The 12,961-nt window shown below is 40.6% G+C and overlaps 1 protein-coding gene across 1 annotated transcript; it reads right to left on the reverse strand.

Moving 5' to 3' along the window:
* Positions 1-5,415: 5,415 nt before the first annotated feature.
* Positions 5,416-6,761, reverse strand: LOC108578156 (fork head domain transcription factor slp1-like). Its single transcript, XM_017941438.1, has one exon. It carries the CDS (start codon positions 6,716-6,718, stop codon positions 5,423-5,425), a length of 1,296 nt encoding a protein of 431 aa, XP_017796927.1. The 5' UTR covers positions 6,719-6,761; the 3' UTR covers positions 5,416-5,422.
* Positions 6,762-12,961: the final 6,200 nt, after the last annotated feature.

Raw genomic sequence — 12,961 nt, forward strand, 5'->3', positions numbered from 1 at the left:
TAATTTGACGAAATATTATCATTTTACAGTGTATCCTGTATAAAAATTGCAAGTTTGCACACAGAAACCGAAGGAGAAATTGACTCGTGTCATATATTGCCATATCTTGAGCAAATTTAAAGAGGTAAATAAATAACGCGAGGTAATTGCAGCGAAGATTAAAATTGTTGAAATAAACAAACGAAAAATTTACTCGTTCGTGGTGTAATAACTATGTTTGTCGGTAAAAAGCGTGTGTTTATAGGATAAACGTGGGTAAAAAGACACCTACGTGCAAAGATCCGACAAGACGATATCGAAGCTCAGTTTAATCGAGTAAAACATTCGAGAACCGGATAATCCCAGCCGACAAAGTAGATAAAAAGAAATATCAAACTATTTTGCATTTCTCAATGAGGATAGAGAAGAATATCTATCGTGTACACGGATAAGTAACACGCGCATAGAGCACTCACCACTTGAAGCAATTGACCACGCAAGTGTTTACCGTCCCCTTCGACTACGTGATGCTATGCAACATTCATTTAGTCTTGCTTTATATGTCGCTGTCAACTGTTATCGGATCACCGATAATGCGCAATGGCAGCACGCTAATATATTCTTGTAATTACGGGCAGGATTTGCGATCTACGACCACGCGTATTTCGATAAATCGAATACCTGAATCTCGGTAATACCAGCTTCGATATTACTATACAGATCTATTTAGTTCAATTTAAACGAACACGCTCAACTGTACACCGTTGCGCGTGTTCATTCGAGATTTTCAAGTAGCGTACCATTTTTTGATAGTTAACGCGTTGATACTGTGATTTCAAATTCACCGCGTACGGCGTTTTCAATTCTTCGTTACATTTCAATCGCGCCATCTTTTTCTCTCTACAGTTGCGTTGTTTCTCTATTGCAAGCGGTGTGGGTGTTTTGAAGTATGACAAAAGAAATTATAAGTGTATCGTGTAAACTGTACTAAGAGCTCTGTTTCCGAATAAAGTGGTTTGAAACGTGAAGTCTAACAGATACGACAGGAATTCGTGAAATAGTTGGAAGGAACGATCTGACAGTTTCATTTAGGTACTATTCTATTGTGATATCTTATCTTGATAACTTAACGGAATACTTAACACACTCGAGACCGACGTAGTGTTACAAAATTAAAAAATCTTCACTCTCTTCATCTCTATTTGTATTTTGAAATATTCGAGGTCCCGATTGTGGAGTATTCATTTTTAACTTAATTTAAAAATCAACGGCAATTTTAATTTCTGCGCACTTTGCTTTACAAATCTGGCGCGAAATTAACGAATTTAGATTGTATTTAATTATATTTAAATCTATCAATTTATAGATTGTAAATACGAAATTATCAATTTTGCGAAACTGTAAATATCGCATGATCCATATGCCGAGTCATCGGTCTCGAATGTATTAAACAGGCCTACTTGGCACGAAATGAAAAATATACGGCACAGAAGATAGGAAAGCATGCTTATTGGATATAAAATAAATATAAAATATTAGTTTCCATCGCTTGTAGGTAAATCGATGGCGCTAAATATTTCTTTTCTTATTTAAACTTTCGCTGTTGGTCTTTATACCGAATATAGTGTTTATTATATTATCAGTATTCTTACGACAACTAATTGTAAATATAACAAAAAGTAAGTACACATTCTCCAGAAAAATACGATGGAAACATTTTGCATAGACTTAATAGTGTCACAGTTTCGATCGAGTCGCATTTCCAAAACTGCAATCACCGATGTTCACGATACAAAGCATTATTACTATGTTCTTCACTCTTGGTGAAATGTGACAAGCCTCGGTGTGCAATTGGACAAATATGATTTTTGCCGTGGAGGAAGATGCATCGATAATTTCGAAGAGTCGGTGCAAAGCGTCGGAGACGTTTAGAGGCAGAAAGAATGCGAAACACGTCTTTCAGTAGAGTGACCGCGCGGGTCACAATCTCATCTGCAGATCCTAATCGGTCGGCTGTCTCTTTCTCCTATGTTTCTCGACCCTTCAAATGCTTAAGCCCCCCCGTTGGACGTACGCGAGCGTACGCTATTATCTTATTTACGCCTCATTTTCTCAATGTATCATAGCAATATCGAGCGGCCGCTCATACCGAGAAACAACACTCTCCTGAATTGTATCCGCGTAAAAGTAACCCGCCTAGAGTTCAATTTAACGCTAGAACAACGAATCCCGACAAAATGACGAATCTCGGGTAGGTAGAGAAATTATTACGGTGCTTTTGTCCTAGAGTACAGTGACGTTTGTTGCGACAATTTTAGAAATTTTTCTAGATTTTTCACTTGTACCATTTTTGATAAATAAACATTGGAATAACAAAACCCGACGAAATGACGAATCTCAGATTGTAGAAATTATCGAGATGCCTTTGTCCTAATGAGATCGTGGCGAAAGGGAAAAATTTTGTAATGAAAATCCAAGAAAATTCTATAGCGGCGATATAACGATCTTAAAAAGAAATAGAAAAAAGTTGCGACGCTCATTTGTTCTTTTTTATCAAATTTGAAGGTTCGTTGGGAATATTGATCTAAATTAGAAAAGGATGACCCAATATTTTCCTTATTGTTATACCTAAATATACCAGAAGGGAGAAATATATTACATTCAACTCCAGCGACGCTTCTCTATGGATCCTAATCTTCTCCATTTTTTACCGTGTGAATTATCCCTTTGGAAAGTGTCTTCTGCTGAAACACGCGAAATTCGACGTGATCGCGCGACGATACGTTGATCTGTTCGTTGTTTCACGGAGAAAAGAATCATTAACCCTTCGAACGGAAATCATGAATTTTACTTGTTGTCGCTATGCCTACTCTGACGTTTAATTTCAATTTCATAATTTCTATTTATTATTTCTTTAGGGTATCTCGGCGACACCTGGCGTATTATGCACTTCCTGAGTTGTTATAATTTGTTTATTCATTTACATTTAACAGCATTTCAATACTGAAGAATATTTTCTAATATTTATGAAATTAAAGTAGCGAACGCTGTTGCAACAACGAGCGCAAATTAACATTAGACTGGAAAATTGTTACTATTTGCAGGAAAAAGAAAGAAATTTGTGTGCAAATGAACTGAATTAAGGTTCGATTCAGAGATAAATAAAAAGAAAAAGAATATCCGAAAATGTAACCCTTTCGTGCGCAAATTATTTTTCCGTACCGATCGTCGCTTCTATAATGGATAGACACTAAATTGAGATTAATTTCTATTTGAATACTCAACCGAAAATCTAAAGAAAATTGAAATTATCACTTATTTTGTGTTGCGTCCATCTTTCCATAAAAAAAAAATTGCATTATGCCCTCAAGTATTTTGTGAAATATTTTATTGCACAATGAAGAAGTATAATTTAATACACCCAGAGGAATAATTCTAAATACCTCGAAACGAAGAACATATAACTTAGTCCACATACGCGTTCCACTCGTCGTGAAAGGGTTAAAGAGAGCACAGATGAACGAAATATCGACAGTACCGCGGAATTGTTTATTATTCGCAATTTTAGCTGGCGTAGGCAACTATGAATACAAGCAAATCTCCTATCTGTTACTGTACACGTTAAAAGTCGAATCGGTTGATTTTAAGCAACAGCCACAATAAATGGCGCGATTACAAGAAGAGACGTCGAAGGTCAACGTTGAAACCAAACATTTCTTCTTCTCGCGAGAAGAGCAGAGAGGAGAAACCGAAGGGAGTGATCTACGTAGGGAATGTAGAATGAACAGAAAGGACAAAGACATCGACAGTACGTTGAATGGGTGGACTCGAGGTTAGAATGGTTGAGTGAAACCAAAGGACGAGGATATTCGTGAAGGTTGCTGGGATATGGTTTATGGTTATATTGAAGCAGTAAAGCAATTTCCTATTTCGAGGCTCGAACTTCGTATCGGTCTCCCATTATCCATTGACTTTGGCCGAACGAAACTTTTATTCCACGCTATGTTTTGACAGCCGGCGGGTTCTGCCTGTTACTTTTACGATCCACGCGGATAAAGCTACGGTGCGTACATTTCGTGAAATTTACTGTGTCGAGTTTTTGCTCGTGCGATTCAACGGTTGAAAGAAACAATGAGATAGAATGTAGACGTACGCGGGAAAAATTTTCTTTCATCGACTCTAATTTGATCGCGAGAAATGGAGAACGATTTAACCCTTTAGCTTTGTGCTAATACCGCGTGAAGTAAGAATTAAACGTTGAAAATTCTCCATCTTGTCAAATTAGCACTCAAAATTTCGAATTGAAGGTAAGTTTTGTTACTGTAAGCTGTTTATTATTTTAATACTGTGTGAACTTGGTCATACTGTGGTCGACTTTCGCGGGGAATATTGGTTTACGATTTTCTTTAATGACTATGCAAGAAAAGCCAACGTAATAAACGTTATTTGCAACTGGAAAATTCTCAATCTTGTAAAATGAAAGCAGAGAAATCTTCGTTACTGCAAGCTACTTGTTATTTTAATACTGTGCGAAGTAAGAAACGCTACTGTATTAAACGTAATTCGCAATTTGAAGAAACTAAATATTCAGAATTGAAGTTAACATTTATCACTGATATAACTGTTTTTGTCAACTGTACCGCGAGTCTGACTCGTTACAAAGCAAAGGCTCGACAGATCGACGAGGGAAATGTATGAAGCCTGACAGTGGGACAAGGTTAAGTTAGGTATGAATTCGAGATAAAGCAAATTTTTAGAAAAGTTTTGAACATTTATTTCGATGATCATACACATGTTGCTCACGCGTACTCACAGTCTTCGGTTGTATACATATATACATAGAGCATATCTATACTTGACGATTAACAATTTCCGATTATATACATCATTCAACAAAGTCGAGGAATCGGAGGAACCGCGAGGCCTACATCGATTCTCGCGTAAATCTTTCACATTTGTCGATGGAAAAGACGTTCGGATATCTCGACAGCATCGCGGCGAACGATCGACGAAAGATCACCTATAAACGGGGCCTATTTACAACAATATTATATTACTCTCCTACAATTTAGAGATCACACATCGCGCGACAGGGCATCGATACTCCCCGCGACATCACAAATTTGACAGAATCTGCGTTTTGGTATGGATACACGCCTCGTAACGTTTAGAACGTCGAGAGAACAGTATATGGCTTATTTAGATAGTACGCTTACGATCTAATATGTACAAATGAACTCGAAGAGGAAAGAGAAGAGAGAGAGAGAGAAAAAAAAACGTACATACAATTATATCACCGCGTACGCATAAACTGGGACGAGAAGGAAAAACTTGCGACAACGTCTTCGGCTCGTCAGCCGCGAGCCACTATTCTTCCAGCGAGTTCTAATTGCCCGTATAGCAACAGTCCGATCGATGGCTGAATCTAGAGCAGCGAATTCGTTCAACTTTGTCTTCCGGTGAGTACGGTGATCGGTTTGAGCAGCAACTGTGGCGGACTGTGAGGAAGAGATCTCGGCTGTTGAATCGCAACGGCTGCGGCCGCGGCGGAATTGCAAATGGTGACTGGTGGTGAATGCGGTGACATAGGCTCGGGACTGCTTCCAGGCGATGCCGTGGCTGAGGTCGGTTGTCCCAAAACTGAAGACTGATTCACGTGGTACCTGGCTGGTTGTTGATTGTGAGCGAATACGGCGGCGTTGCTCTGGTGTTGTTGATGCGCAGCCAACGACCTCAGGGTGGAGTAAAAGTCGTACGGATTGCCGGAGACTGGAATGCCGGAGGCAGCGATACCGCTCGGATATCCGGCGGCTGTCGGAGGCTGCAGCAACCTTTCCATGGAGAAGGGCCCGTGTGCCGGAGGTGCAGCGGTCGCTGGCAGCGGTTGAGGTTTGCAGGGTAAACTGTTCGCCGAGCTCGTCGCCGCGCCGGGCAATAAGCTTGCTGGATAACCGGCCGGAGTGGAGTAGGCGCCGGTTGCCGGTGGATAACCAGCGGCACGATGCAGATACGGAAGCGTGTACAGGGATGCTGGCCAACCAGGTGGCGCGTATGCCGTTGGATACAGTCCGCCAAGGACGACGCTTCTTTTGAACGCGGCGAGTCGCGATCTCGATGCTGCTGTGGTTCTACGGCGAAGTTTACCGGTGGTACCGCCGATGAAAACGTCCTCCGAGCTCGGGTCCAGCATCCAGTAATTTCCCTTGCCAGGATCGTCGTAATGGCGAGGAACTTTAACGAAACACTTGTTCAACGACAAATTATGCCTGATGGAATTCTGCCAGCCTTGCTTGTTGTTCTCGTAATAAGGAAAATGGCGCATGATGTACTCGTAGATGCCGTTCAGTGTGAGCCTTTTCTCCGGACTTTGTCGGATGGCCATCATGATTAACGCGTTGTAACTGTACGGTGGTTTCTCGCACTTCTTTTTCTCGTCCGTCTGCCGATCCTTCGAGTCCTTCTGCTCGGAGGAGTTCATCGAGTTCGCGGCGTTTCTGGAACAGTCCAGCGGCGGTGTCTCGTTGCCGCCGTCGCCGGTCACGTCGAGATCGCTCGAGTCCTCGCTATCGTCGACGTGACTGATCTCGGGAGAGGCCGACCGGCTGACTGTCGGCGCTGGAGTTCCGGCACAGGCTTCCGGTAGGATACTGCGAATGCTGAAGCTGCTCTTTAAAGCAGCCCGCGGCGGCGGCGAGGCTGTCACCGTGTGCTGTTCGCTCGATCCTTCCATATTCACCATTCTTCAAACGCGTCGATGTTCGTCGCACTTCTCTCTATGTATTTTATCGCGATACGTGCGAAAACAAAACTTCGCCGAGGTTGATAGAATCGAGAACACAGGATAAGACGGTTCACAGAAAATCAATTTAACAACGAAAAATCACTGTTCACGAAGCTGGATGTTTCGTGGGAAAAAACTTAGTCCTTGTTTCTTTGTGTGGAGCACAATCTGGGTGTATCTCGGTGACGATGTTGCCCCAACGGAGCAAAGCCGCGTATTCTTCGTCATCCCTGCCACGTACCGTATATATACCGTCGGCTAGGCCACGCCCACCGAGCTCTCGGTGGCACACGCAGGGAGAGATCGGACCAATCGAAGCGGCCACTGCTCGCTTTCCACCGGCGGCGTCCTTTTGCCCCACCACGGTGTTTTGCGGCCAATGTTTGACAGCAAACAGTGCAAACAGTGCGGAGTTACGACGGGGGCAGGGATTTCGAAGGTGGCCGATCGGACTAGCTCCGATGGTGGGGAGCGCAGTCGCGACTAAACTCGAAGCCGCGAACCCGCGTATACAAACAAATCCAAACGCGATATCCGCGTTTCTACGCCCTCTTATAGCGCTCGAGCGGGAAACTCTCCACGGGAACCGCGTTAGTCGTCCACGCGTGAATATACCGAATCGAAAAGGGGTTGAATGCCCTTTGTTGCTGCTACTCCAGCCGCTGCCAATATATTCTTCAATCGAATCGCGAAACCTTCGAAATGGATGCCTTTCTCTAATTACCTCGCTACTCTATCGACGAACAAATTCTTTTCTTCTCTTTTTCTTTTTTCCGATACTTTTGCTGCTTTGATTATTTCGTCGATAGGTAAACTTTGTTGCAACAGAAAATTATTGTTTAGGTGAAATGTTCGATGTTAAACATAATTGAAATTTCTTTAATATATTAAATTGTTAGATTTATTTTGGTGAAGAGAGTGCAAGCTGCGAAGGTAATAAAAGTGACCAATTAGTGAAAAAGGATTAACGAACTAATGCAATTAGTGTACGCGTGATAAATTATTTAATCGCGTTTCATTATTCATAGAGCAGGTATGAAAGAGAAATATTCTATTGTTGATGTTCTTATTGTTTTCAATTGCACTACGAAATGAATCATTTGCAGCCGTTCCTTTGTTGAAATTCATAGGTATGTGTACAAATTGCATTTCGGATTTGAGAATTCCAATGTCATTGTAGAAATATATTTTTATTTTGGATTTGATACATCTTGTAGATCAATTTAAATATCTAATTTCTTCGCTTTCAAGCTAACCACTTATCCAATTTAAATAAATATTAATAAATACCTTCGCACTTGGGAAATTTCATTGTGAAAATCTGAACAAAGAATCTCCAATTCAAAGGAACAACTAATAATTTCATTTTACTCGAAAAACTTGAACTTTCAATTTACCGTATGTCAGCCCTTTGGAATTGCATTCTCCCAAAAGTACTCCCCCTTTGGATGTATTGAGATCGGCCTCTGTTCACCTGGAAACTAATTGCGTCGTTACCGAGAAATGTTATTCAAATAACTGACACACGAGTTCCAAGTAACGAAACAATAAGAGGGACAATAACGCTGAAAAGCGGCATTTCCAAACTCTACAGGGATCGATAGAATATTCTAAGTAGCCTTAATGGCTTTCCCACTGCTCGCGTGTAAATTACGGATTCACAGGGTGGGCTAGTGGGTAGGCCTGTTGGAAACGGAATAAGGGTTAGTTAACCCTGCCCGGCCCAATCGGATAAACTTTGCCCACGGTGATTGTTTCCCGTTATTGTAGGCTAACAAGATTAAGTAGCCGAGAGTAAAGCTGTGCTCGATATTCTCGCCACCTGCAGAAGAATGCCGTGTCCTTTCACGTTTATGATTCCATTCTTTGCCAGGCAGGATGGTCGATGTTATGTGCGGAACAGTTCCAGGAAATGGCTAAAACCGCGCTTCTAATTCCAATTAGGAAGTTCGAGTAACCCATTCTGTGTAGGCATGATGGACAAATGTAAAAGGTACAAAAGCCGGTTGGAAGTCCCAGGTCATAATATTAATATTAGATCAGCTGCGTATCGTGTCGTTACCTTCGAACCTTATTTCTATGTGCAATTTGTTAAAACCAATGGGAAATTTCTGGCATGAAATATCTGGAACAGATATTTTCAATGTTGTTACGATAAAGTAAACAAATTTTGGACTACCAACTTAATGCAGGATTTGAAAAATTTTTTAAATACCTTTCTTTCTTATCACCTGATTTTCATTGTCATTTAACAGTAATTAGAATAGAAGTCATTGTGCAATTAAAAAAGAAACAAAGCGTCGGATTAAGTTTGGAACGAGAGAGGAAGGAAAAAAAATTGTTTTTCTTAAGAAAACTTCACGTCTGAATAACTTTTAAGTTTTATTCTAGCGCTACCTTAATAGAATTCTCATCAAATCTCATCACCAATAAATCATTTCTATTTTCGCAATAAATCGTACTCGTTAATTATTTCTGCTATTTGTCAACGCTACATTTTCACTCGAATTATTATTTCAGTTTATAAAAATATAACGATTTCAATTATTTATAAAAAATCTTCGAACAGCAATTGTTCTGCCAGAACAGTAACGTTTATTTATCACGAATTCGAAATTAAAAAATTACTAATTTCAGTCCTTTCGTGTGAAAAGTAATAAATTAATTATAGATATAAACCGTCTATTCAGACGCAACGAATGTAACACGAACGGCGCATTAATGGCAGAGTTCTTTTCGCTGTACTAACTGCGTCGTTACATCGCGTCGTCCACCTTCAATTAACATCGTGTTTATAGCATCAGTGTACACCAGTTACGGACAATAGTTCACGTGGCCCAATTGAATCGTCTAAATGAGACAATGGCTACCTGTGACTAATGTCCGGGGACGCGTCCAACCATGCTTGTCGGCGTGTTTGATGTGTACGCCACTTTACAGACGTAACAGCAGTATAGTAGTTTTCGGAGCGAAGCTCGTTAATCCTGGAAAAAAAAAGCGCCGACGCCTTCTCGAAAACGATCTCTTGTACAAGATTTCATCTTTCAATGGGAAAACTCTTGGTGGTCGAAAAAAACCAGAACACACAGAACGTGTACGATTCTTAGAGGAAATGAATACCGACGTCGTCGCGATTGAAATCTTCCAACATTTTTTTTAAACAGATAAATGTCGTAAAATGTTCAACTGCGAAGAATCGAGTGACACTGATTGTTGCTTTAATAACCTCCGCGGAAAATTAATTACCTGGAGTTTTAGAAAGATGTAACGATATCTTGTCGAAGAATGGTAACTTATAAGTGTATACAGGGTGGGCCACATAAAACAGGCCATCGAATTTAGTTACGGCGGTACGAGAAAATTTTTATAAGCGATTTAAATGGTTTCGAAGGGTGAATAAGATGGAAGGCAAATTGTTTTGCCAGAAGAAATGGCAAAAACTGTGCATGTTGAAATGCACATCAATGTCTGCTACAATAAACAGTGGAAGAAATAATAATATTCCGTTAGATTGCCAACTGTTTCGTGCTTTACAACATTTTTTAGCAGGCAAAACATTTGACAATGTCGACTTTATGAAAGAAAATCATTGAAAAATATTATAGAAAAACCGAAATGACTTTGCCAAAAAGATGAAGAGAACTGAATAGTGTAACGAGAGTATGGCTCTTTCGTAGCATTTAAATATTTGAAATATTAATTCAAGGGACACGTTACGACCTAATGTGATGTCTAACAATTTTTGTCACTCGCTTGACTTTTTGCGCAATTTCAGAAAATCCATCATCCATATTTTGAATTGCAAGAAATTAAATGCTATTCGATTTGAAAAATATCCGATTATTCTTTTTAATAGCTTTATGTAATTCAAATTTAATTTAATATACCTAAATGAGCATTAGCTTATACTTAAATTGAAATTATATTAACGGTCAAAATTATGTTAAAAAATATGGAAATTATATCGGACCTAATACTCATTTATCATGCCCACGAATTTAAATAAATAAATAACTAAATAACGTGCTAAAGTAAAAACAAAGGAAAAGCGATACTTAGTGTTATCACAGAAGCATCTTAGCGATAGAGACAAAACGAACGAGTAGATTCCATATTTTTGAAAGAAGAAGAAGAAGAAGAGAATGTGCCTGCGAAAGATGACGCCGAGGGAAAAAGGCACGTGACAAACGTGAAAAAGGGATGCCGAGAAGGACGCTGCCGTTCCGTTGCTTTCCTAAAGGAGGCATCGAAGGAAGCAAAGAACGTTTTTCGGGTCGTCGGTACGACATCTTTATAAGGACTGCTCGACCCCCCATCGTGAAAACGTCGTCACCCCGTGGCGAACCATAGATTTAGTTGCATCCTCGCTTGCGCCCACCTTCCTTGTACTTTCGTACTCTCCGCGATTTTTCTAGCGACAAATTCGAACATCTTACAATTCCGAGCAATAATCCAATTATCAAAGAGTACCTGAAACTTATTGTACGTATAGACATATTATAAGATTAAATGGATTAATGTGCCTCGGGAAATTACTTTCGCGAAATTGTTGCATCCGTTCCTTTTATCCACACTCCTCTCTAAATACCTATTCCGGCGTAAATGAAATTCGTGTTTAGTTCAAACAGATATCTCATTAACGCAAATTCAACGCCCGTTTCACGAAACCTCCCGACTTCTGTTTTACAACAGGATCATCCTGTTCGAAGCTATTACTACCTGGAAACTTGGGCGCAGGTTGCCCGAGCGTATCAAATCTTAGTCCCAGAACGTTCATTACTTCATTATCGTAGAAGACATTCGTATTCGCCACACTTCTAAAAGCCCGGCTGACTCGTTAGTTTTTCCCGTCAATTGGAGAACTCGCCAAGTCGAACCCCCTGCGTCGACCTACTCCTGTTACAATAGCAACGCCGAATAGACGTCTTACTTTTCGGGACGATGAAATTAGAACTTACGAGCACTCTCGTGAAAAATATGAATCTGTTTTTATTTATGGAAAAAATGTTACGTTTGTTGGATTGTCGAGCTAATTTTTCAAACGATTTGAACGAATCGAAAGGCTATCCAGAAGACATTGATAAAACATTAACGCGATGGATTTCAAATGCAATCGCGTGTCGTTATTTAAATACGTTATTCAAATCTTATTAAAGATAGAAACACATTACTATCGTGTTACGTGACATTCGAAAAGTGTGAGCCGGCGTATTACCATTTGTTTCAAATCTGTTACGAATTATAATCACGTCACATTGTTCACGGCATTTCGCGAACAGCTATCACATGCAGCGTGATAGCACGTGATAGTAATATTTAACGATAGGATGTTAAAATTTTATTTAATATACAGATATTACGAATATTTAAATATTCAATATACAGACGAAGAGCCGCGAAATGTGGCGGTCAACATTTTAACCGTTTGAGTGGCACGGATTATTACAGAAATCTGACTGAAAAATGGTAAGCGGTGCGATCGCGCTTTCGTTTGATATCGAAAAATGCCAAAAATTTTGTGTTGCACATTTTCACCGAATGCAAATGTTTGGAAATATATAACACGAAAAAAAAGGCAAAATTGATTACACTAAGCCGTTTGTTGAATTTTTTACGAAAAAAAATAGAGAATAGAATTTGCACCTCGTGAGCCGCGATGCGGCGACACTTTTCGCCATAGAATGGGAGCAGCGCGATCATAGACAAATAAAAAGGATGAAGAAATGTCCGGATCCGGAAGTGCCGTTGCAATTCGAAAATTTTCAAGCAACCAGCTCGAAGTTGGAAAAGAAGCCGTGGCGAATCGTGGGTAGCCTGGCCACTCATTACGTCATTATTGGAAGAGAGCGGCGTCGATTGGAAAGGCCGCTGTCGCAGCTCCAGGAGGCCGGGCTTCCAGCCGCGCGTTCCGCGTGTTCCGTCTTTCGACTTGCCCTCCATGGCCGTTTTCCATGGCGTAGGAAATCGGTTTTCCGGAGCGCACGACGACGTCTGCGTTCCCATTATTTCATCCCCTTGTCACGCAGCCGCTTTTACGGGGCTCGATGCGACGTGCAGGTACCAGGAGTGGACCAACAAACGAGTTTATTTGCTCAACAAAGCGGGCTGGCGTCTGGAATGCTTTTCTCTGTTGCACGCGAGTCAGAAGCGTCTCTCCTCGACGATGATTCGACCACGTCTACGAACTGGAAACGCGGTTTC

This window comes from Habropoda laboriosa, unplaced genomic scaffold, assembly GCF_001263275.1.
Source record: "Habropoda laboriosa isolate 0110345459 unplaced genomic scaffold, ASM126327v1 scaffold1329, whole genome shotgun sequence".
NCBI classification, from domain to species: domain Eukaryota; kingdom Metazoa; phylum Arthropoda; class Insecta; order Hymenoptera; family Apidae; genus Habropoda; species Habropoda laboriosa.